This window comes from Sinohyriopsis cumingii, chromosome 6, assembly GCF_028554795.1.
Source record: "Sinohyriopsis cumingii isolate HCF-2022 chromosome 6, ASM2855479v2, whole genome shotgun sequence".
Lineage (NCBI taxonomy): Eukaryota > Metazoa > Mollusca > Bivalvia > Unionida > Unionidae > Sinohyriopsis > Sinohyriopsis cumingii.
The window spans coordinates 3,962,803-3,989,654 of NC_142966.1; the positions used below are offsets into that span (position 1 = coordinate 3,962,803).

General features: G+C 37.3%; 1 protein-coding gene across 1 annotated transcript in view; it reads left to right on the plus strand.

Annotated features, from left to right (window-relative positions):
* The window catches only part of LOC149796289 (carbonyl reductase [NADPH] 1-like), a 70,472-nt gene extending 43,937 nt beyond the window's left edge, over positions 1-26,535 (plus strand). The window contains exons 5-8 of the mRNA XM_089960193.1: positions 207-335; positions 6,259-6,403; positions 7,241-7,304; positions 24,147-26,535. Coding sequence (XP_089816319.1) covers positions 207-335; positions 6,259-6,403; positions 7,241-7,304; positions 24,147-24,247 — 439 coding nt within the window. The 3' untranslated portion in view covers positions 24,248-26,535. The remainder of the gene's footprint in view (positions 1-206; positions 336-6,258; positions 6,404-7,240; positions 7,305-24,146) is intronic.
* Positions 26,536-26,852: the final 317 nt, after the last annotated feature.

The following is a 26,852-nucleotide window of genomic DNA, read 5'->3' on the forward strand; positions in this document are numbered from 1 at the left end:
TTAAAACAATGGTGTTATTTGCTGTTGAAAAAGAGAAATGGAATTTGTATACAGAGTTCATGTGGGAGAGAAACCTTTTGACTACTGTTTAAGTTCATTAATTGTAGAGCTGAAACAAAAGGTATAAAACTATACAAAGAATTGAAAATAATGGGACAAGCATGTTTTATATAATCATTTAGTTTCACATCTTTATCTTGGAATAGGGTTGTCAATGTCGCAAGTATTTTATCAACGATGGCTTTTGGCAGATGCAGTGACTCCCTCAAAGCTAAAATCAGTAATCCAAACATTACTATGGACCAGCTCAAAGACCTTATGAGGGATTTTGAGGGGTAAGTTCGGCAATTTGCATATTTTCCTGTTGATTTTATTGTGCATTTTTCCTATTTCATCTTCATAGCAGAACAGGATTTTCTATTATTCAATTCTGTAGCTCCTTTTTGATGACTGAAAAATTGTTCAAGCCACATTTAAAAAAATCCAAATCACACACACACACCCTTTTGATTTGTATGCATTTGAACCTTGATGTTGTTACCTTTTTGCCTGAGTTTGTCTGGTGTGGAAATAAAAGATGTATGGATAGTTTTAGAATCACTGATTGCTTAAAATGGCTTTAAAGAGCCAAAAGGTCTTCATTGTACAAGAGATTTCAGTCAATTACAAGCAATGGAGACCTCACAAATTGACTCTCAATCTCATTCTTTCTCACTGCAAGAGTCAAAACAGAACAAGGATATGAGTCATTACACATTTGACATTTTTACAGCAATGTTGGACACACACATACACACACACACACACATGCACACACACACACACACTAATCCTAGAATTACAGACATAAGTCCTAATCATTTAAAGTTCTTAATAAACTTCAGTGCAAATCCAAATGATGTGCCTGTGATGGCTTTTAAAGTATTGATGTACCAACAGTCTTTTGTTGAATCAGAATAATACAATCCAATAACATATCCTTTTATTTGTAGTCCACCACAAATCAAAGACTCTCTGTCCATGAATATTATTTTAGAGCACTTTGTATTTCCAGGGAAGAATATTTTGAATTAACTTCACCCAAATCAAAATACTGCACAAAAATGATATAACTTGATTTTGCAAGAGGTTAGCGCAAAAATGAATAATCTTTCCAGTAACAAGATTAAATAGTCTTCCACTTGACCTTGGGTCACACTCAACATTTTCTAAGAAAAATACCTCATGGAAAATAACCTTGCAGAAAGGTTTTAACATTTACAAAATAAAATGTTATTATTATAAAGTCTGTTAATAAAATTATAACCTATAACCTGGACACTGTCTGGTACACCAGGTAAACTGTAGGAGAATTCCAACGACTTTGACCCAGACCCAAATAAACATATTTACTTCTTCTATTAATAACGCTCCTGGTATTAAACCCATACACACAGAGACTATTTTAGCTATGTATTAGTTTTTTACAGAATAAAATAAAAATCAATAATTCAGGTCAAGTAGAAAATAAACTTGATTTTAGACAATGTTGTGTCCAACATACAGTGTTACATTACAATAACATATAATGAAATTTTATAATAAAAGTAAAATACAACTAAGAAAATAAAATATGCATAATAAGAGTGTCATCTAGGTTTTCTACTGACTGTGTAAATATAAAGATGGTATTGCTGAAACTTATTCCTTAAGCTAAAGAATGTGAAAATCATTGCCTGGTGATCATGATGGCTGCAGTTTAACATCATTTATCATCATCTTGTCACATGTCACTGACGACTTCACATCAGAAATTGCACCTCTTTACTTCAGTTGGGCAGCTTTGATTTGTATATGTGAGTGTCATTAGTGTACAATTGATGAGACACTGGATGTCGATCGATGACACTTGAGAGTGGCTGAGTGTAGGGAACTGGGCCAAGAAGAGAATCTTGTTGAATGTTTTCTCTTTATGGGCTTGATTTGTATCCTGTTGGCTAAGTTGGACTTGAACCATAGTAAGTCCTTATCTTAGATACTAAATACATGCTGGAGACACTGTGAAGTAGTATGTCACGGTCCGTTGTGTTCAGATGTCAAGGAGGTAGAGTGAGGACTGTAATCTGTCCACTATCCAAAGCAGAGCAAAAATCCTTAACTCAGAAGGTCAGTTTCAGTACTATGACAAAGACTGCAGATTGCTAAAAAGACATTTTGAACTCAGATGAGATACAAGTTGGGATCAAACAACTTTTTCAAAGATTTTATTAAAGTCTGTCTCAAATGGATTAAAAAAGGTTTCCAAATTAAATAATAATTATTTCCATTTTATTTCATGTATGGTTGTGTGTTGTAACTCATTAATAGTACCGTTTTTGCTAATTGACAATTGTGGTATCCATCATCAGTCTGATATTTCATGATTAGATGGCACCAGTCAATCCATCAAGCTTTCCAAAAGGGATTGCTTCCATTTAGGCCTTATGGGATAGTGGACTACACTCAAGATGTACTTATTGGAAATTCAAGAGGGTCATACGGTCAAATGTGCTCCAATACAAATCGATAATTTCACATTTGGCAAAATCAAAATTTAGCACATATTTATGAAGTCTTATCTAGTTACATCCTTTTCTGCTGAATGGGTTGGCATAAGAGTAATAACCAAAACTGTATAATAAATTGCCAACTAGAAGATGTACGTCCTTAGAGGCAGTAGTGCAGAGTGGCCAGTCCATATCATTCAGTTTAGCTGTAATCCTGGCCCCATGAAATATCAAACACAGATTTCTTTAATTCTGCTGGTAATTATATTTTGATTTTTATTGTTGCCGTACATGTTATTTTTACTGTCGTCAGTGATAGTTTTTCAAAAAATGTGATTTTCCTTCCTTCCCATTTAAAACTGCCATCTTTTTACTTTTCCATTCCCAAATAATATTATCTAAAACGTTCTAAACCTATGTGAAAAAAACAGTAGAAGTTTGTAGTATCATTACCTTCAGTAATATATATATATATATATATATATATATATATATATATATATATATAGAGAGAGAGAGAGAGAGAGAGAGAGAAAGAGAGAGAGAATACAAATCAAATGGTGAATAACAGTCCTTTCAAGTGCACTCGATGCAGCAAGGGATCACGTGTGTCAGGAATTGATTAAGATAAATGCAATAAACGTATTTTCCAGCATCCGCAACAAGTTAAAATAAACTGATTGAAGTATAATAAATTTAAAGGTTTAATTCCTGTGGAAACAGCCATGTAAAATTTTGCAAACACAATGGTTTTTGTGTTTTATTTGTTTGTCTTGTCTATGTTTTGTATTAGTCTTTGAAAAAGACTCATTAAGAGTCGAAAGTTGTCTGGCTAAATAGACTAGTTTTGCACTGTTCGTTGTCAGTTTATTGCGCATGCATATATATATATATATATATATATATATATATATATATATATATGAAGGCATTCTAAAAATCAAATATTTGAGATGATAATTTAAGTTTTTATATCAGTGATGTAATCTTATACTTTCAATGATTCATCTATTTCTTATTTTTAAAGTTAATTTTGTATTTATTAACAATGTAATATTTTAATTCACAAAAACATAATTTACAAAATGTGATACCAAACATCCAGTAGTATAATTGTGGTACATTTATTTCAGACATTTAATTAATTTATTTGATATTCATTATTATTTTGTTGTTGCTATTATTATTTTGTTATAAAGAATATAATGGTTTTAGAAATTTAACCAGCTTCTTTACACCATGTCTAAACAGTGAAACATTAAAAAGAAAAGGCTTTTTGATAAATTTGGAACAAATTAAAAAATCTCAAGGTAAATATCTTACCACTTACTGAACAATTTAGAAATGGAACTTAGGATTTCCATTAAAATTCAACAGAGATAGTTTTATTCTGCGTCTTTAATGGAATTTGAGGAAAGGTGTTACAGATTTCAGTTTTGATTACTAAAACTTAGTTTTGTATTATATATATATATATATATATATATATATATATATATATATATATATATATATATATATATATATATAGTCTTTAACTTTCGTCCATGATTGTATCAGTATTATGATACATCAAGACCGTTAGTATATCTAGATATCAAAATCATTGGTACATCAGCATATTCAAGATTCAGAATACCACTAGAATTCATTTGGAACACTTTTTACATTTGGACTTGTAATAAAACTTTTAGATTATCTCAGATTTAATTCATAATATTGTAAGTTCTTCTTAATTTTCATTTTATAAATTAGAGAAAATTGTTATTGATTTTACGCAAATAGTTGGTTTTCTTTATTTCTGTTGCTTAGTAATGACCATAGATTTGTTAAACTTTATCAGTTTGGACCATTAACAACAATAATACCACTAATAAAACTTGGTCGAGTGGTTTAAAGCATTCATTGTTAAGGATCACCACCATCTCACCTCTGTCTGCGTGGGTTCAAGTCTCAGGTTTGGCCAAATGTGGGTATGTGAGAAACCTTTCCAGCAGCTTCTTGTGGGTCGGTGCTTTTTTCTGGGGTTTTCCCAGGTTCCTCCTCCACCATTTATATGGGCCGTTATGTATAGCCTATCTTGTGTTAAGAAATGGCACTAACCCTGCAACAACAAGAACAACTAATAATAGTAATTATAAATCTGTTCATGCTAATATTATAAATTCAAACATTAGATATCAAGTTTCACTTTAATACAGAGCATAATACATTGAGAACTTTTAATTACCTCTTTATTTATTCTTTAAATTTATTTATTTATTTATTTATTGGTTTATTTATTTATTTATTTAAAGATTCACGGTATATTTTTTAAAATTTAATTAAGTATGAACCAAAAAGCAATGTGCAGACTGTGATTTTTGCAAAGCATAAACAGTTAAATAAACTCATAGTTTGATCATATTTTGAATTTCATTCATATGGTGAAATAATACAGCACAGTTTAGATTCATTTTACTTGTACAGAATATGAGAGAAAAACATTTTTTTTTATGCCATGCCGACTTCTCAGCTGAAGATGAGGACACCACTTCAGTTAAAAAATCAAAATCCATACTTGCATGATATAAATGATTGTCCACAAAGACTGTTTTATTGTTTTCAGGCAAAACATAATTTTGTTCTTAATTTTCGATGATGTTTGGGAATGTATACAATAAATATGCAGAATGCCATTTCACACTGTGCCATCATGTCTTCATGTCAAGATATGCAGAATGCCATTTCACACTGTGCCATCATGTCTTAGTGTCAAGATATGCAGAATGCCATTTCACACTGTGCCATCATGTCTTAGTGTCAAGATATGCAGAATGCCATTTCACACTGTGCCGTCATGTCTTCATGTCAAGATATGCAGAATGCCATTTCACACTGTGCCGTCATGTCTTCATGTCAAGATATGCAGAATGCCATTTCACACTGTGCCGTCATGTCTTCATGTCAAGATATGCAAGCAGACGATGTTTATTTATTTGTTTAATTTGTATTTCATTTGTAGCATTAGCAAAGATATATCATTTATTCTGAAAAAGGACGAGTATTTGTTTCATGATAAAAGTTTTACAAAAGAGACTATACAGGTTTTCATAAATTATCCAATATATAACATGTTAAGTATTTGCTTAGTTCAGTTGGTTAAAAGTGTTACGCTCATAACACCAAGGTTGTGAGCTCGAACCCGCCTGTGGTCACAAAGTATTTTTCTCTTTTCTTTCTTCATTTATTTTGTTTTATTTTATTCTACAAAACAAATTTCAGATTTCCATATTGTAACGGTATACAGATTTCATATCATGCATTAACACATACTCACATTGATGAATTTCTCAATGGTATTGTCAAGTCTTTCACCTCAAGATATGTAAGTACGCAATATTTATTTATTGATTTAAAGTGTATTTTACTGGTAGAATTGGCAAAGATATCTTATTTATTTGAGGAACTGGTCCAGTATTTGGTTCATAATTAAAATCTTACATAAGACATCTCAGCTTGATTGATCCTATATTCTAAATATAGTCTTCACTGAGTATTATGTACAGAAAAGTAGTGCAGGTGGATGTTTGTTTAAAAAAGGCGGATTCATATAGGTATGAAACCAAAACAGTCAAATGGGCCTGGCCAATAATATTGCTGTAGATCGGAATTACAGGGGAAAAATGTAATTATTTGTAATTATTGGTGACTTTATCTATTATCACTAAAGCATTTTTTTCTTTCATTTTAGAGTCGCAAAGTCCGACTCCGTGGAAGAAAATGGGTGGCCCAAATGGGCCTATCATGTATCCAAGATTGGGGTCAGGGTCATGTCTTATATCCAGGGCAAGGCTTTTGCTCATGGTTCTAGCAGGCCTGATATCATTGTGAACTCAGTAAGTTTAATTTGTACAATTCACAGTACTGTACTGTATGTTAGTAAATTTAATTTATCTTCATCTACAAAAGCATACAAATATCTTAAAGCTCTTGCCTCCTCTTTAAGCTAAAGTTACAACCATCAAATCACCAATTAACTGATTTCAATTGTTCTGGAATATTTATTTAGTTAAATTTGCAACCATTAGCAATTAGCTGATTTTGAATTGTTTGTTCATACTTATTGAGTTATAGTCACAACAATCAAAAAGCCAAATAGCTGATTTTTAATTGTTTTTCATATTTGTTGAGGTATATATCACCCATTGCCTGATAACAGTTATGTTTGGTATCTTTCTGGATATTTTTTTACTGAGTTATAACCATCAAATCACAAGTTAGGTCATCAAAGTTATTTTGGAACCATCTTTATTGAGTTATAGTTACAACCATCAAATTACCAATTAACTGATTCCAGTTATTTTGGTATCTTTATCTAAACTATTTCTGGTTTTCACCATCATCAATAAAAAATAATCATAAATACTTTGTTCAAAATGTTTGAGAGGAAAATAGGTACATGAACTTGTCGGTAACAAAGCAAGAATTAACTAAATTAAAATGAAAAAAGTCAAATTAAAAATGAATTTAATTAAATGCAGTGAATGAAATAAAATTGAATGAAATGAAACTGAATGAAATGCATGACAGTAAAGTGTCTTTGTACATAAGAGACAGTCATAAATAAGTATTACGTGGAGTAAAGAATGTATTGTACTTCTCTCATTTTCCAGCGTAGACCAAGTTTGTAAGTACTAACATTTCAGATGTATTCTACTTCTCTCTGTTTCCAGTGTTGTCCAGGTTATGTAGATACTGACATGACCAATCACAAAGGAACAAAGACTATTGATGAAGGTAATCTTTCTTTAGATAAATTAATTTGCTGATTCCTATATTAATTTTGTTTCAAGCAGTGAAGTCTATTAGTGTCATTACATATGTTAATTAAGGTATGTCACATGGGCATGACACAAGGTAGAATCATCTTAAAAGGTAATTGACTAGCATGGTGTGAATAGTACAGAGTCCATCTAGTCACATAATAATTGTTTTATTAGTGCATAAAATGCAATTTAGAACTGAATCCGTCAGGGTAAAGTGCTTACCCAGAGACAGATTACCTGGGCTGTGTAGGGCAGGATCAGACCCAGAGCGACTGTTTGTGCACAACTGAAAAAGTTCAATAGCCTGGGGCCACTCTAAATCTAGATCAGATCCAGTATCATAAGTGAGTTGCCCATCAGGCATGTCCCAGTCAAAAAGTGTTAGATAAATTGCCTAAAAGAAACCTAGAGGACTCTTTTGCTAGATGTTAGTTTTCTTTAGAAGTTCTTCAAAGACACTGGCATGTAATAATTACTCTGCTCCCATTTATTGATCTGATCCCTGCTGAGTACCATCTATTACTTTGCTCCTAGTTGGCCCCATCTATTGATCTGCTTCCAGCTGGAACCCAGTGTTTAGACCTGTTCCCTGTTGGGTTCCATATATTTATCTTCTCCCAGCTGGACCCCATCTATTGATTTGCTCCCTGCTGGGCCCCATTTATTGATCTGCTCCCTGCTGGTTCCCATCTTTAGGTCTGCTCCCTGCTGGATACAGTCTATTTATCTGCTTCCAGCTGGGCCCCATCTATGCCTCTTCTGCTGATCTGCTCCTTGCTTGGCCCCATGTTTAGATCTACTCCCTGCTTGGTCTCATCTATCAGTCGGCATCCTGCTAGGCCCCATGTTTAGAGCGGGACCGCTTTGGTGGCCTAGTGGTTAGAGCATCTGCCTTGGATGCGGATTCGAACCCTGCCTGAGTCCTAAGAAAGACTTACAAAAATGGTACTAACAGCTGCCTCGCTTGGCGTTCAGCGTTAAGAGTTTAGTGTTAGGACTGGTCGGCCTGGTGTCAGGATAATGTGACTGGGTGGGACATCATGCTACTTGTCTGCGGCATGATGCCCCAGTGCTAGACATCACTATAAACTGTCACACTGCAGACATTGTAGCGATATGACTGAAAAATAGTGAAAGCTACATTAAAAATCTAAATCACACATACACACACACACACACCCATCTTCTCCCTGCTGAGCCTCATCTATCTGCACCCTGCTGGGCCCCATTTTCTGATCTGCTCTCTGTTGAGCCCCAAATCACACACATCACATAAACTAATTATAAACATGAACCTACTGATTTTACAGATTAATGTAAAATGCTGTCAATGTCTCTCTGCCTTCATTTCCATTTTCAATGCTGAGAAACATGGTGTCATTTGCATTGTTTAGGAAATGAAATGAACAATTATATATACCCAGATGATGAGATGCAAATGGTGTATATCACATTTAATTAGAATTTATCACCCGAGCATGTGGAAATTACGAAACTGTTGGAATCCTAATTGGCTATCAGCCCTCTGCAGTCACAGGTAAACAAGGGTTTAATAACCAACATCACAAGTAAAAGAGACTGACCTGTAAGGGTTTGTCAGAATAATAGTAGAAAATGCCTTCTTTGCAAGTGCTTTTAAGTAAGGGCAAGTCTTTTAAAGTGACGTGGTCTTTGCTTATGTTTGATCTGTTATTTTTTTTATAGAAAACTGGGCAATTGTAAGGTAATTGATTTCAGGACAAAGGAGGAAAATATAAAATACTTTGAGAGACAAGTAGACACATAAGCCAGTTTAATATGATTTTTGTTCATCTTTTTATATTTAAAGTACAAAAGTTTCAACTTTGTGTTAAAATAACAGTAATAGTGAAGGCCTTTTTGGGTACTGAGGCAGGTTTGCGATTGTTGAAAAGTTAATTGCCTTGGGATGTGTCTGACGTTTCTGTTGTTTGTATTTGAGCACAGCACTGAGTTGCTATAGCTCCATGTGATGAATACAATTTCTAACTTCCCTCATTAAATGTAAAGTTCTTTACACTCATTAAATTATATAACTTTCAACTCATCATGGCTAGTGATGTAATTATCTTAAATCCCTCATATCCAGCATAGTTAATGAATAAGTTAAGTAGTATAGGAGAAAGGGGATAGTAAAACACTCCATACGAGAAAGCCTTATCAGGTAAAACAAAGCCTTCTACGGAAGACAAAATTTGCAACAAAAACACAACCGGGACGCATATGGGAATATTGTATTATACGGTGAGGAAAATTAAGTTTTAATGTAACCCAACAGGACACGGGGAAGCCTCCGCGGGGAAATCTGAGGACTTTCAGGTGATGATTAGTAAAACAGATACCGCGGACAAAATAAGATTTTAATGACAACCAATGATTAGTAAAACAGATACCGCGGACAAAATAAGATTTTAATGACAACCAATGATTAGTAAAACACGGGAATCGCAGATTCGGGAATTGCAGATTCCTCCGCGGATAAAATAAGATTTTGATTACAATTAATGATTAGTATTACTAAATATAATGCCAGGAAACACTTCGAGTTTATCATGCATCGGATTGTTGATGTCATCAGATACATTCAGGCGTGAGTTCAAGCAGGGTAAGTTTGATACTGTTCCGGAGTATGGTAACTCACAATATCATACTGGGATTAGGACAGCATGCTTCTGTTTGTCAAATCTTGGAATACTTGATTGTTGGTCACGGGCGATAGCCGCGCGGGCATTAGAAAAAACAACAACAGCGTTAACTGCGGCCAAGCACGGAAGTAACTTTATTAAGGCGCGTGACGGAACAATTTGGGTCATTTATGACACAGAAAAAATAGGACCTTGGATTGATGAGCCTAATCTGTTCAAGTACGTTTATGATAATTTGCCGAAATCTGCGCGAAAAAAATTAACCAAACTCGGATACACACTAACAAAACAACATCAGTTAATACGTGATGTTGCAGACACTACTTTATCCAGGGTTTTGTTTCCAAGCGGTGCTCCAGAAATGGAAATAAATTCAGAATCAGATGAAGAATCTTCGATTCGGGAATCGCAGATTCCTCGCATGGTAGGCTCAAAAATTTTTGATGAAGACTTACAAGAAGTCTCTGATGAGACCGCGGAGAGACTTAAGAATGACTATTTTAAATCAATCTTGTACTCGGAAACGTAAAGCATTTCCGTGAGAATCTTCGATTCCCGAATGCGCAGCATTCCCAAGAATTATTTAATAATTATTTTTTTTTTATCAGGATCGAGTTTATACTTGTGATAACGGGCGCGTATGCGGTCACGAGCGAGATCGTTTCGGGATTCGTTTACGAGTACTGTAACGATATGGCCATTAATACGAGTACGAAGACCTATGTTATTACTTTTAAAACTGATCTGGGGAAATCGTTGCAGGTACGCTTTTTTAAGATCATTAGCAGTATTCTTGTTGATAAGCGACATAATACTTAAGTATTATTTTAAATTAAAATGTTTATTAATCTCAGATAAAAATCTCAGATGAAAATCTCAGATGTCCAAATCTTTGAACGGGCGTGTTTTGCACGACATCTTCGAGAATGCTTTGGATTCCTGAATCTTCGAGAATGCTTCGCATTCCGCAGGAACAATCAAAGATTTCAGGGTATCATTTTTTTTATCGTCGACGATAGCTACTGGATGCCCGCGCGAGAGTGAACGAAGAATACAACGGCGTTTGATGCGTTCGCGAGCAATATCATCGCGGGTTTGAAAGACTACCAGCTTGGTTTTACGGCCAAGTTGGGGATATCTGCGGAAATATGCTTCCGTGGCAGATTCAGGATCATGCTCGTTAATTTCATGCATTATATAATACTTAAGTATTAGTTCAAATTAAAATGTTTATTAATCTTGGACTGGTGCGTTAACAATCTCGGATTCCTCGAGCGATGCATGCATCGCCAGAAATTCTTCGAGGGTAAGTGGAACACGATTGGTTTTCGTAAAATACTCACAGTGAGAACGGTATTGATGGCCACCGCATCGGACACAAATCGGTAGCTTGCCGCGAACACCTATTCCGCAGCGAATACAAGGTTGCGGACCCGGTGATGATGAAGTTTTTGAAACCCAGGTGTGATAACCGCAGAATACGCCAACAGAGTTCTTTCCGCATCTAGTAGGTTTTCCGAGCAATAACCACTGACATTTGTTTGTAGCAAGTTTCCAATAAGGCATTATATGTAAAGTATATTTTCAATTAGATTAGGTATTAATTGTATATTATGTCTGAAATCGAATCGGATAAGGAAAATACTGAGGAATTTTACCCGGTTGTGATTTACAATGATAAAATGCGTCAAATCAGTAACTACAATGATGTAAAATGGTATTACTCGATTTCCGATATCGCGTTAACGACGCGCAGGAAGAAAATCGCGATAGAATTACTAACAAATATGCAGAGATTACAACGCGGTGTTATCATACAGAGTGGAGTATTATTTTATGTATACTTGGTGAATCCGGATTTGGGACAGTTTTCAGGACAATCACTGGTTAATGAGATAATACCGCGTGCGCGACTGAGATATCCAACAATTGATATTGACTCGAAAGTGCCGACCGTCGAAGATCTACTGGATTATTTCCTTGAGTACGTGGACGAACTCGAAGATTTGCTTGTCTTTGAGACCAAGAACGGGTATCATATCACACTGAAATCAAAACCAGTTAGTTTTGACGATCATGTGAAGCTGATTAACAAGGCCAACAAGGATAATCCTGATTGGAACGTTGACGTCATCGCAGGACTGCATAGCATAAAGGTCGTCGGGACTAAGTCGTGGAAGCCTCGAAGCGTTTGTAAAAAACTAATACATCCCCGTGGAAACACCAATGACACACTGAGTTGTCCCGTGGAAATTCAGTCTGAGGTTATTTTGCAAGACCAAATCTCGGAGCATGACTGCATTCCCGAGGAATCGAAGATTCCCGAGGAAGATTTTGAGAAGATTTCGATGTTGCTCAGCAACACCAAGAACTGTTTCACAGGGATCAGTAATGGATCCGGTAGCATGACCGCGTATTCGAGGAAACCTGGCAGTTATTGTAGTATTTGTGATCGGCGGCACGGTATTGACGTTTACGGGAATATCGTCGACAAGTGTATTGATGCTTATGTGGTCAAGCACAGCGACAATTACGTCGTCGGTTGTTTCAGGACTCGCGGAAAAAAGATTGTAATACCGCGCGAGGAAATCTCATCTGCGATTCCCGAAATCGGAGATGAAAACGAAGAAATACAAAAGCGTTATCAGAAATATCTGCGCAGATATAACTATCGTAAGACTGATTATCCGGGTGAATTCCCGACAAAAACTCCGGATCACGTTTACAGTGAACCACCTACACATGAAAATGGTTCCGGTTGTCGAATAATTCCCGACGAGGACTACATAGACGGTTCTCCTTGCGGTGCTGGTAAATCAATCGCGGCTTGGAAGAGTATCCGAGAAGACCAGTCGGTGTTATGCTTGTCTTATCGAAAAACATTCACGGATAAAACGAAATCTGATTACGGTTTGGAATGTTATCGGGATATTCTCGGGGAAATAAAATTCGATCCTGACTCGGATTCCCCGCGGAGAGTTATTACTCAGATCGAATCTGTGATAAGAGTTACCGGGGTTCCTGATGTGGTTATCGTCGATGAGTCGCGGGGTATTCAGCGCCAGGTGATGAATTCTTGTAACCGAAAAGCCATTTGGGAGAAATTTATCGGATTAATCTCAGCGGCAAAACGTGTAATAGTGTTGGACGCACTCGCGGATGATGATGATGTTGCGCTGTTTCGACGATATCGACCTGACATAAAATTTATTGTTAATGATTACAAGATCGATCACGATAAGAAATTTCACGTTGAGAAATCACACGAGGATAATCTTCGAAAACTGATAACTGCGGTCAAGTCTGGACAACGCGCAGTTGTATTCACTCATAACAAACAACGCGGTAAGTATTCTGTGGAAGAACTGGCGAAAACGCTGATGCAGACACGGACTTGTAACGGTTATTGTCGCGTTAAATATTATCACGCGGATACGGATCGGACTGAAAAACAAAACGACTTCGCGAATACCGCGGCGGCATTCTCGGATACTGATGTAGTTATTTACAATCATACAATCGAAGCAGGAGTTTCTATTGTCGATGACAAATTCACAGAGTTGCACTGTTTCAGTACCGAACTCGGGTCCGTCGAAGCGACCAAGCAGGCGTTGCACAGATTCAGATGTGTCACGGAAATTCATTACTCGTTTACGGCCGCGCCAAAGATTTCACTGCCGCTAACACGCGAGGATATCTCCGATGCTGTTCTGTCGCGGGAACGATCTTGTAACGAAACCGAGTTGAAATTCCGCGCACCAAACTTTAATGATCTCGGGACCGGATTCGGATTTGCGTTTATCAGTAATACCATCGACGAGAATAATTCCCGATGTTACTTCACGCCGAGATTAGTCGCGCTGATGAGACAATCAGGATTTATCGTTGACTGGGAATTACCTGATGAATACGAATTGTGGTTGTCACAACAAAAAAAAATAAAGGTCACGGAACAATCTTCGATTGTCAAAGAAGCATTTTCAGAAACTCTGGCGTTTCCAAAGATTCCTAACGATAGTATCGCTGACGATAGTATCGCTGACGATAGTATCGCTGACGATAGTATCGCTGACGATAGTATCGCTGACGATAGTTTCAGGGATGAATTTCTGCTTAGTACAGTCGGTGAAAGAATCATCCAAGCAGGTGTACAATTACGCGCTGATGAGAAAATCAAGAAGTGTTACAGTTACGACCACGAAGATGATTATGCGGAACCGTATGTGAAAAAACTAAAATACCTGAATAACTTTTATCAGGCCGATATTAGTAAATGTCCCGCTGATGAAATTGAGAATATCATGAAAAATACTCCGCGGTTGCAGAGATATTTTAATGCCGCTGTTGACAAACTCAATAATGGTACTGCTGTGTCACAACAACAATTCAGGTCCGATAAGATTAGTCCACGATCGCAGTTGGAAATTGTCCGGGATGTGTTGACGATGTTATCGTTACCTGATATTGTTCCGGCGCGACTAGATCAAGACCCGATAGTGATACAGCGACAACAATTACACGCGAATATAACGACCATGTTAGCGTCGCCGTCACAACTCGAACGATATGAGAATTTCTTAAAACATTTCCCGGAAATATTTCCACAGACAAGATATCGCCGAGGAAAATTAACCGTCAAAGGTGTCATCGAAAAGATTAAAATAATTTACAAGGAGTTTGGTAGCGCGCTGCAGTCACGAGATAAACAAAATGCTCGTCGAGACAATTATGTTTTATCATATCCGCGTTGGCCCAGATCTGACTTTGTTGATAATCAAGATTGGCTCCGCATAAACAGAATCGGATCAGGACCAGCCGGTGATGATATTCACGTTGATGAATCTGCGACCGTGTCGATGATTCCCGAGCACATAAAATTATTAAAATTCTTAACGTGGAAGATTAATGGTTGGTTTTACTCGCTGTGAGTGATGTTTTACATCACCAAATATTCTGATTTGTAAAGTTATAGAATAATAAAAAAGAAAAAAGATAAAATATTATTTAGCCGCAGGTGGGGCAAGTGGTAGTGATACTATAATATTATTATATTTCTGCCAGTTGCCCCATTTTTATTGTTATTTTATCATTCTGATACTTCCTTGAAGTCTAAAGACTTTCAGTTTCGGTTTATGTTGGAAGTGTCAGAATTATTATTTTATATATAATAAAATTTATCACTGACACTTCCAACACTTTATGAAACTTTGGGTTTTTCCAGAAATGGGAATCCCCCTTGATTTTGAAGTCTAAAGACTTTCAGTTTCGGTTTATGTTGGAAGTGTCAGAATTATTATTTTATATATAATAAAATTTATCACTGACACTTCCAACACTTTATGAAACTTTGGGTTTTTCCAGAAATGGGAATCCCCCTTGATTTTGAAGTCTAAAGACTTTCAGTTTCGGTTTATGTGGAAACTGTCAGAATTATTATATTATATAGTAACACTGACAGTTTCCACACTTTATGAAACCGAAACTAAAAACCCTAAAGGGTTTCGGCGGTGTAAACACCGCTCATCAAAGATTTTTCGGCGGTGTGAACACCGCTCATCAAAGATTTTTCGGCGGTGTGAACACCGCTCATCAAAGATTTCCAAAAGTCTTTAGACGCTCATCAAAGATTCTCAAAGAGTTTCAGTGAGCGCGTTAACGCGCCAGAAATGCTTTGCATTTCCAAATATTATTTGGCCTGAACAAGTGGGGAAACTATCAGTGATTATATTTTTACATATATAAATTTTAATTCTGATAGTTTCCCCACAAACCGAAACTGATTTGGGAATCTTCGATGAGAAATCGCAGATTTCCTGGGAAAAACCCAAAGTTTCATAAAGTGTTGGAAGTGTCAGTGATAAATTTTATTATATATAAAATAATAATTCTGACACTTCCAACATAAACCGAAACCGAAACTGATATATGTTTCAGGTATTATATGTTAGAATATCACAGATATTATATGTCTTGGAGATTGGCATCACAATCTGAAATACCCGCGCGCCCCAAACCTGCAAATTTTGACATTTCTCAAAAAATAGAACGTCTGAGAGAACTTCATGAGCGGATGCGCGATCACGTTACAGTATATGACGTTGACAGGAATTCTTTTTCTACTTACCCGCGTGAATCTTTCGAAGATATAGTCGGTATGGAACCGGATTTCAATGCGATTATTATTTCACCTGATGGAATAATCAACACTACAGTAAAAACTTATGTGAAAGATATTAATCTTGCTCGCGGCGTTGAAGATTCTCCTCCCGGGGAAACACTCACGTTCACATTCATTCCCCGAAAGTGAGACAATAAAATTTTCGATGAGCGCGTTAACGCGCCACCCATTTCCGTCTAAAGGGGTTTGTGAAACGCAATAACAAAAATGCACTCATGAGAATCTTTGATGGGACCGCAGATGAGAAATGCTTTGCATTTCCAAAATATTATTTGGCCAGTCCAAGGACTTCCGTGAGGAAACTGTCAGTGAATATTTTTTTTATAGTAACACTGACACTTTCCTCATCGGCGGCTTTGCATTTCTCACCGAAACCGACTTGGGAAAAACCCAGAGTTGCAAGTGGGGGAACTATCAGTGATTATATTTTTACATATATAAATTTTAATTCTGATAGTTCCCCCACTTTTTTGTCTTATTTTGTTAATCTGAGCCTTGTATAGAATCATTCCGAGGAAGTGTTACAATGATAAAATAACAGGAAAAGTGAGGAAACTGTCAGTTATTATATTTTTACATATATAAATTTTAATTCTGACACTTTCCTCATCAGGAATCGAAGATTCCCAATCGAAGATTCCCAATCGAAGATTCCCAATCGAAGATTCCCATGGAAGTCCACAGAATGCAAAGCATTCACAATCAAAGATTTCCAGGGACTTCTCATCGAAGATTTCTCATGTTTACACCGCTCATCGAAAGATTTTCAGAAACTGTTTCATCGCGCGGCCTGGCAGTGATTATATAATAAATTTTCGGAAACGCTCTGCATTTCTCCGGAAGTCCTTGGACTTGGAAATCTTTGATTTCTTCGCGGCAATTTTGTTATTAGTATTCGTTATAATGTCACAGCGACTGCGAAAACCGTATCAGATTCCTGAAACACTGCGAGAATTACAAACAATATTAGGTCCTGGATTTATTGTGGTATATAACCTCGACACGGACTCGTACGATCCTTACCCGGTTGAAGGTTTCGAGGAGCGCGTGAATGGAAACGCAGAGCGTTTCTCCGCGCCAGAAATGCAAAGCATTCTCGGTGATGATTACAACGTGATTGCGACGTTTCGCGGCGGATTAATAAATACTACGATGCGGGAACTGATACAGGTATATAAATCTGAGGGACTTGTTCCGCGACAATGATTTCCAGGGGAATCTTTAGGATCGAAGATCCTCATGGAAACGCTAGCGTTGGGAATGCTTTGCATTCCTGAGAATGCTTTGCATTCCTGAGAATGCTTTGCATTCCTGAGAATGCTTCACATTCCCAGAAACCTTTAGGTTTTTGAAGACTTTTGGAAATCTTTGATGAGCGGTGTTCACACCGCCAAAAATCTTTGATGAGCGTGAGAAGTCCCTTGGACTTCCGTGTTCACACCGCCGAAAAATCTTTGTTTGTAGGAATCGAAGATTCCCAATCTTTGATTTTCAGTTTCGGTTTGTGGGGAAAGTGTCAGAATTATTATTTTATATATAATAAAATTTATCACTGACAGTTTCCCCACTTGCAACTCTGGGTTTTTCCCAGGAAATCTGCGATTTCTCATCGAAGATTCCCAAGAAATACTTAGTATTTTCATGTGAAAACATTTTCATGTGAAACATTTTTATGATTTTTTAGTCATCACTGTCATAACTGTTACAGCGTTGGGTCCGTGATAAATCACTGAGACTGGTATCAAACACATCCGGGTCAATTCTCGGCGGTGTTAACGCAGAGCGTTTCTCCGCGCCACTTCCACCGCTAACGTGAACAATCGAAGATTCCCGAGACCCCCTTTGGGTTTCCGGGGCGATGTTTACATAGGAATGCTCAGCATTCCACATCTTTGATTCCCGAGGAATTTTCGATTCCCACGCGGATAAGTTCTTGTATGCGGCTTCGAGTTGCTTATCGGTTTCATCGCCGAAGTATGTTGCATCCAATGTTGCCGTAATGGAATCTCGTTGCTGATTGAGTTCCTCAATTGCGTTTTTATTTTTTTCGATGTCAGCTTGTAACCGCGCCATAGTAGCTTCCTGCTGCTTTATTTTTTCCTCGTTGATTTTTATCGCATCATACGCGGATTTGTACGCGGCTTCTTTTTTTTGCCACGTAGCAAGGAATTCTGTTATTTCTTTTTCCTTCGCGGTAAGTTTCATCATCGTCGCAGTAGCCACAGCAACTTGTTTTTGTTGTAGCGCGATTCTTTCATTTCCCCGTTTGATATCCTCATTGTACTTTTTTAATAATTCACGTTGCTGGTTATACTTTTCTCGTGCGATGTCAATTTCGGTCTGTATCACTGTCATTTGCGCGGTAAGATTATGACCTGCAACTGTGCCTGCGAGACCACTTGGGAATCGTTTGTCCCCTGACGCATCAGTCCAAATTTTATACAGTCGCGACAACCCAATTTGGTGACGAGCTGCAGTTTCTTTTGGTGGTTCTTTTCCGCGCGACTGAACTATATTTGCAACATCGGCTGGTGATAAATATCGTGCACGATTTGGCATAACTATAAAATGAGAATCAAAGATTCCGATCAAAAAAATTACAGCGAAAAAAAATACCTGATAATGATTAATAAAATAATTTCTGGTAAACTTGATCGGGAATTTTGTTGGAATCGAAGATGGAAACGCTAGCGTTTTTGCGGTAATCTGTGATACTATCACGACCAGGTCAGTATAGTTTTTCGCGGGAGAATCTCTGAAATAGTTATTGTATGGGTAATTATAACAGCGAAAAATAGCCAGAATTGTTCCCGGTAACGCTGATAAAAAATATTACCGGTGAAAATAATCCCAGATGTTATTTTGTCAAATACAGCCCTGTGCGTGAACAGTAATTGCAGCACCGTTACCAGATCACGCTCGGATAATTTCTCAACGCGATTTTATAACATTATTCCGGTCATTATTATGTTACAAAATAATTTTGTGACACTGTAGAGCTGTTCGCGGCGGCATTCGCGATAATAATCATAGTAGGTAACAGTGATTGGAATTCTGAACAATCTGCGACGCAGTAACGGTGATGAGAAATAACACCAGTAAAAATAATATTTAATCCTACAAACATGGAAAACTAGCTTCCACGCGCGGTAATAATTACTACAATGATTTTTCGACGGGATTCCACATATGATTCCTGATGAAATTTCTTACTAAAATTACTCTTGGGAATCGAAGATTCCTCAGGAATGCTAAAGCGGTTTTGGAAACCCTTTAAGGTTTTCAGGAAATGCAAAGCATTTCTCCGGAAGTCCCTTGGACTTCCACGGGGGAAGTTCGATAGTGACCAATCGCGAACGTGTGAATGTTATCGTCGCAGTATCTTTTGTCATCGTAATTGCATAATCCCGATTTGGTAATTCGATCAGTTGTTACTGTGTGTAATCGAGATCGAATCATCGTCATTTCCGCGGCGTGATCGGTTATTACACCACCGTGCACTGCATCATACAAATCATGCGTGAACGTCTTCACGACAGCCTTTTTCACACCTTTGGATTTAATCATATTCTTTTTTCGATCCTGAACGAGCACCGAGTACATTTTTGGTCGAAGTCCGATAAATTCTCGCACCGGAACAAAGCAGGTCTCATCTTTGAATTTTCCAATCACTTTCTTGTTTGTGTTATCGTTGAACTGCCCGGGTACATCTGACAGATCAAACAGTTCCCGATGCGCATACAAACTCGCATAAAGATCATCACCGCAGTCACACCCGGGAATATGATACAACAGCGAATCAGTGTCTGAGAAACACAATTCCGCATTCGGGTACTCTTTTTTGACAAATCTGTAGTGAAAATCATACATGAGTGTCTTTGAAACATCAAGCACGGATGCACCGATGTAGATCGGCTTTGACAAAACAATTTCAGTTTTAAGTTTCTTCACGAAGACAAGATTATCCTTAATGGTAACTCTACCCGCGAAATCATTTGAGGAAATCAGTTTTGAGAATCGTTTCGTATTACCGTTAACAAGTTCAATGTTACAGCGATTTCTGACATTTTCCATAGTCTTACCAAATACTGCATTATTCATGAGCTTGTAAAAATCCTTCTGGAAATCATTTACGGCCCGAGCTCGCATGTCCGTGTTATACTTAATATATTCTGCAAGCCACCGGGATTGTTTGAATCTCAGCGCGCGATGCACCCGTGTCACAATTAGCCCATTTGCGACAGCCTGGTGAAGTGCACGATAATGGCAAATATATCCGCGTTTCGGTAACAAATTCGGTACTAGTTTTTCATGTGCGGGCCCGGTAGCTGGCCCTCGAATACTAAGTTGCTTCGGTGACAAGAAAGTATCGTCCACGGACATCCTCGTCGCGAGAAACGGATAATCATTATGCGAGTCATGCAACGCCGCCGGGTATTCAACGTCGACTTCGACAAAGAAACTCGAATCCGAATTTGATAAATCTCGAGTACAGTTTTGTGTGACGCCCAGGAATTGCTCCTGAGTGTACCATCCACCGATCTCGTACGGCATCGGCTCAGACATCGCCCACCCGTACAGGTTATTCGCATCCAAATACACGAGAAACGAGACAGGATCATCCTCGCGAAAATCATCCAAGTATTTATTATTCGCGGTTGCCTTTTTCTTAGTGATCACAGAGATTCCACCGCGAATTCCATTTTCGATAAATAAGTATTTATCCGGGTCAGTTATTAATGATAATTCGATTTTTGTCATTTTCAGCATCGCATCCCATGCGAGTCCCGGCGATGAAACGTACCAGCACGGATCAAGTCCGTATGCGGCCATCGACGATTTGCGAAATTCTTCGATGATATCACACAACAAAAGCACATCCACGCGAAGATATTCCTCGAGGTAATCACCGATGGTAGCACAACCGAGATCCGCAAAGGTTTTACACGCGCGATTGTAGTCGTCGACGCTCACATTTTCACCAGCAAGTTCGGAATAAAATTTATCATGACCGGGCAGCGCTGGTTCCTCAAGGCGAGAATAATCTGTGATATACTCGTATGGAAATACCGCCTTGCGACGCTCTGCGTGGGAATGTGATTTATTTTTAAGGTATGCATCCAACGCGGGAAATCTCGTACAATTCTTCGCGAGTTGTTCCAGCGACGCTGCCATGAATTGCATACTATCAAGAAATTTCACCCGGTTGATTGTCAACGACAGAAATTTTTCAGAATTTGTAGGTATCCCGTCGACGCTACCACGGATCAGTTTTTGAATTCCAGGATCAGCTAGCGCGCTGATGATAAAATGACTATCATATCCTCGAAAATTATGTGCGAATACCGGTATTGTCTTCTGCTGGTATTCACGAGCACATTCTTGGTGTGCTGCGCCTCGGTAAACTCCAGTGATGTTGCAGTGCGACGGAACGTATTTCTCAACCACGCTCCCACTTCCGACTTCATGTTCGATTTTGAATTCCTGTTTGCAAACGTGACAGTGTGTCGCTATTGAAAATTCCACAAACTGTTCACGTGTTAATTCCGCTGGTGGTTTTCCTTTAAGTATTCGATCAGCATCTGATAGTAAATTTCTTATTAACCACACTGCAGGGTCCTCATCAGCATCAGATCGTCGCCGATACAACCTTGGAAACGCAGAGCGTTTCTCCCCGTCAGAATCTCCGATGAGCGCGTTTCCCGCGGTGATAATTTTATATGCAGCTGCCACCGGAATATGCTTGTTTAACGTAGTTGTAGTTCTCGTACGCGCATTCCTGGTTTTATCAACCGGTTGCAAAATCGCCTCAAAATCATAGCATATCACAACCGGATTATACAGTGTCGCACGCGTGTTCTTAAATTTCAGGATATCTTCTCCGGGTCGTGGATAGCAAGCACGCTGCGTATACATACAGTACCGGTGATGATTTGTCAGATCTTTCGGTGACTGAAATCCAGCGAAACATTTCACACAGAAATAGTGCTTGCAGCGGTGCTTCGTAAACTGCTTTCGCACGAGTCCATTAAAATTTTTGATCCACGCGAAATGATTCTTATACCACAGCAGGTTTATCGTATGCGTGTTTGGTGTTTTTGATAACCATCTCGGAAATAGTTTATTATTGTTGTCAAGCCCGAATACGTTAATACCTCCGCGAAGTAATTCACGATTGTTTTCTACAAATTTTTCAAGATCGTGTACGCGCACCGGAAAGGTTATCCCGGTTACGTTTATGTCATTCTCGTGTCCGCGATAGTTTTCAACCCTGGAAGGATTATCTTTCGCGGGAAACAGCGCCGCTAAAACGCTCCACACCAGACACTTGTCATCGTCAGACTTCACGTTGACGCAACAGTGAGATTTCTTCACAGCATCAGGTAGTTCAACAAATCCGCCTGCGCGAAGTGGATCATACCTGAATACATCAAACCGTATCTCGATGAGTTTGTCAAATACCCAACCGGATCCAACTCCAGTGTATTCTTCAACATCATGCAAATACGTTCTTGTTATCGCAGATGCAATCCCGGGTATGTCATCACCGGGTAGTACAATCCGAGGTCGCTGCGGTAACACAACCTCAGCTTCATGTTCGGGATTTACCGCAGATGTGAAATTTACTAACGGGGTCACAATTAATTTCATGCTGGGGACATCCCTAGTAATTATCCTAAGAAGTTCTGGCATAGCACCACTAACACTTCCACGCGGTTCCCATACGTATACGTTATCGTAATTGCCTAGCGCGGTTCTGATTCGCTGAAGATAATAACGGCGTTGCGGTGCTGCCTCATATACCGATCGAGCAAGTGCTGCTAGTGATTGTATTTGCGCTGTCGCTGGCGCTGTCGCTGGCGCTGTCGCTGCGACAAGACCGCGTAATCTTTCCAGATCTGCATTCGATCGAGGATAACGAAATGTGTTGCCTGTTTGCGCATTATAGCGCCTTAGTAATTCCTGTACTTGAATGTGGCGTAAACGACGTGCCATTTGTATATACACTACTATTTATTCAAATGAAAAAATTAATTTATTTTGTTTGAATACTATGTTTGCATTTCTGAAAATGCGAAGCATTTCCAAGATAAACTTTAATTTTGATTTAATTAAATACAAATAATAGTATAATGCGTGAAGAAATCAATTGCAAATGGTTACTTGAAGGAAGTACTTCACGGTGTGGCAAACGATGCCGCGGCGAGTACTGCTCGTCTCATGCATTCGCGATTAGAAAAAATCCTAATTCAGGCCCGCGTCCCTGCGTTGTATGCAAGCAAGGTGTACGAGGACCTTACCAACTCTGTGGGCCATGCGGCGGACGCGATTACCGGTCAATAATGATTTATTATAAAAAACGATCGCCAAAATACTACCAGCGAACATCACCGCCAACTATTGAGGAATTTCTTCAGCGACGCGCTCTTGGAAATGCTTCGCATTCGGGAATCGAAGATTCCACGGAAACCTAAAGTTTTGAATGTTACTTCGCACATGTGTTTTACTAATCATTGGTTGTCATTAAAATCTTATTTTGTCCGCGGTATCTGTTTTACTAATCATTGGTTGTCATTAAAATCTTATTTTGTCCGCGGTATCTGTTTTACTAATCATCACCTGAAAGTCCTCAGATTTCCCCGCGGAGGCTTCCCCGTGTCCTGTTGGGTTACATTAAAACTTAATTTTCCTCACCGTATAATACAATATTCCCATATGCGTCCCGGTTGTGTTTTTGTTGCAAATTTTGTCTTCCGTAGAAGGCTTTGTTTTACCTGATAAGGCTTTCTCGTATGGAGTGTTTTACTATCCCCTTTCTCCTATACTACTAGTTAATTACTGTTCCATTTATGGTTTTGAATGAATAATAAAAATTTAATAATTCATAATTTTTTTCTTTAATGGAATTAACATTGTATCCATGTGGTTTTGTGAATCTACCTTATTTGTATTATGACTGTTTATTTTCCAGGGGCAGTGACACCATTATACTTGGCTTTATTACCTCCAAATGTGGAGAGTCCGAAAGGAGAATTTGTGAGTGAAAAAGTTGTGGAGCATTGGCTGAACTAATTTCTAAATAGAAGATTGTGTTTAATCAGATTTTACACAGGTGAAGATATAAGAAAGTCTTTGTGCTGTTTTTATAACATAACAAATATACATTATTTTTTATTTCTCACTATCATAGTTTTGCAGTACTCTTTCTGACTATGTTGATGTACATTTTTAAACAAGATGACCTTTTGATATTGATTGATTTCTTTGGAATATGCTCCCATCCACTTCTCTTGTTAATGAACTTTTTCAGTTGTGGGGAGAGCAAAGGTTGTATGTTAAGAGTTGAAATATTATGTTTGCTCCTCTTGAAGGACAAATGATGAGTTTTTTTTATAAAACAGGACATTAAAATAGATGAGTTCAGGAATGAAGAGCATCATCAGACTGAGTTTTGACTGTCTTGGTAATAACATTCATTATTTGGCCATTGAGTTTTGACTGTTCTGGAAATAACATTCATTATTTGGCCATTGAGTTTTGACTGTCTTGGAAATAACATTCATTATTTGGTCATTGAGTTTTGACTGTCTTGGAAATAACATTCATTATTTGGCCATTGAGTTTTGACTGTCTTGGAAATAACATTCATTATTTGGCCATTGAGCTTAGACTGTCTTGGAAATAACATTCATTATTTGTTGTCCATTTACTAGGCACAGCATTGTGTTGTTACGACTCTATGGTCTTAAACAAAGCAACAGAAAAGAGCGAAACCCAATTAAGTAAATTAAATCCAAAATAATCCCGGAATTTCTAACACAAGTAAACTTTAGTGGCATTCCAAAACAAATCCACAGCTAAGAGTGTTGATGTGCCTGTGATGGAATGTAAAGTGGAGATGTGCCAACAGTCTTTTTTTGAATTACTATAATATAAAACAAGAATATATGCTAACTGAATTTCAATATAATTCCAAGTATCTCTGTGCAAAAATATAAAAAAGAATTTGGTATTTTCAAAGAAGAATAATTTGAAAGCCAAATCTGAAATAAAATGGTACAAATGATTTCTTCCCAGATGTTATAACAGGAATAAATACTATTTCCAGTAAACAAGATTTTACATACCTCTATCATACCTAGGTCACAATTTGCATTTTATAAACAAGAATCGATTACCTAATGGAAAATTTCATTCAAGAAGATTCAGAAAGCTTTAAAGATAACTCTTAGTTATAATTAAAGGTCTCTTGCTAAAATTAGAACATGGTAAACACATACATATGTTTACTTCTGCTGATAATGAGTATAATATTAAACCCATACTCACAGAGAAATCATTAGCTGTGTATATGGGTTTTTTACAGAATAATAAAAGTCAATGATTCAGGTCTCGTTCACAATGAACGTGATTTTGGACAATATCAGTTACAAAATAAAATTTGTACATAACTCATTGCATATAATAAATTAAAATTACTAATGAACAATACCAATTAGATAAATATAACTGTGTATATAAACCATTGTGGAGAAATTTGAAATTTTTTTTTTTATGGTAGGAGTCTTCTAGGTAGAAGTCTTCTAGGGTTTGCGTGGCACTCTACACTTTACATAAACTTTCACTATTTCACATCTTCATTGTGTGAAAAATACCCAATAATGGGCCCTGTTTCATTTCTTATGATCAAACATAAAACTTTGTATCTGTCTTGCTGATGCTTATATTGTATTTTGTAGCTGTTATTATTCTGTACCCATTTAAATCCAGCTTGTAAACTAGCAAACATGCATTTGAACAAACCAAAATGTATTTCAGCACTATCCCTTTTCTGACAAATTTTCTTGTACCATCTCATGTGGAGATTGCTGTACCTGAATTTGTTTTTCTCTACACAAAATGTGATAAAAAGTGGACCAGCTGAACTGCTTAAATTTCTTCTAAAAGTCTGAGATTCACATGGAGACCCGTGGCAATCATATTCAACTAGATAGCTGCTGCATTAATATTTGCAGAATGCTTAACATCAAAATAAGCTTTTACTTCTTTAAATAACAAATGTTCCCACAGGTTAAATGTTGGTATTAATATTTTAGTTAGAACTTCACCCTTCACCAAGACTTTTTTATCATTATGCTTTTTTTCTTACATTTTCTCTTCTTCTGGAAATGACCAGAAAATTTTCTGTTTTTAATGTAACTGTACAAAGATTCATATTCATATAGCTCATTTGATGAATTTAGAAAGATTTACACTGAACATTTACTCCTTTTGATGAATTTAGAAAGATTTACACTGAACATTTACTCCTTTTGATGAATTTAGAAAGATTTACACTGAACATTTACTCCATTTGATGAATTTAGAAAGATTTACAATGAACGTTTACTCCTTTTGATGAATTTAGAAAGATTTACACTGAATATTTACTCCTTCTGATGAATTTAGAAAGATTTACACTGAACATTTACTCCTTTTGATGAATTTAGAAAGATTTACACTGAATATTTACTCCTTTTGATGAATTTAGAAAGATTTACACTGAACATTTACTCCTTTTGATGAATTTAGAAAGATTTACATTGAACATTTACTCACAAATCTATCCTCTTTCTTGACTTACGTCAATGTTACAGCTGGATATGATATTACATACTTTCAATGGAAAAATATTGTG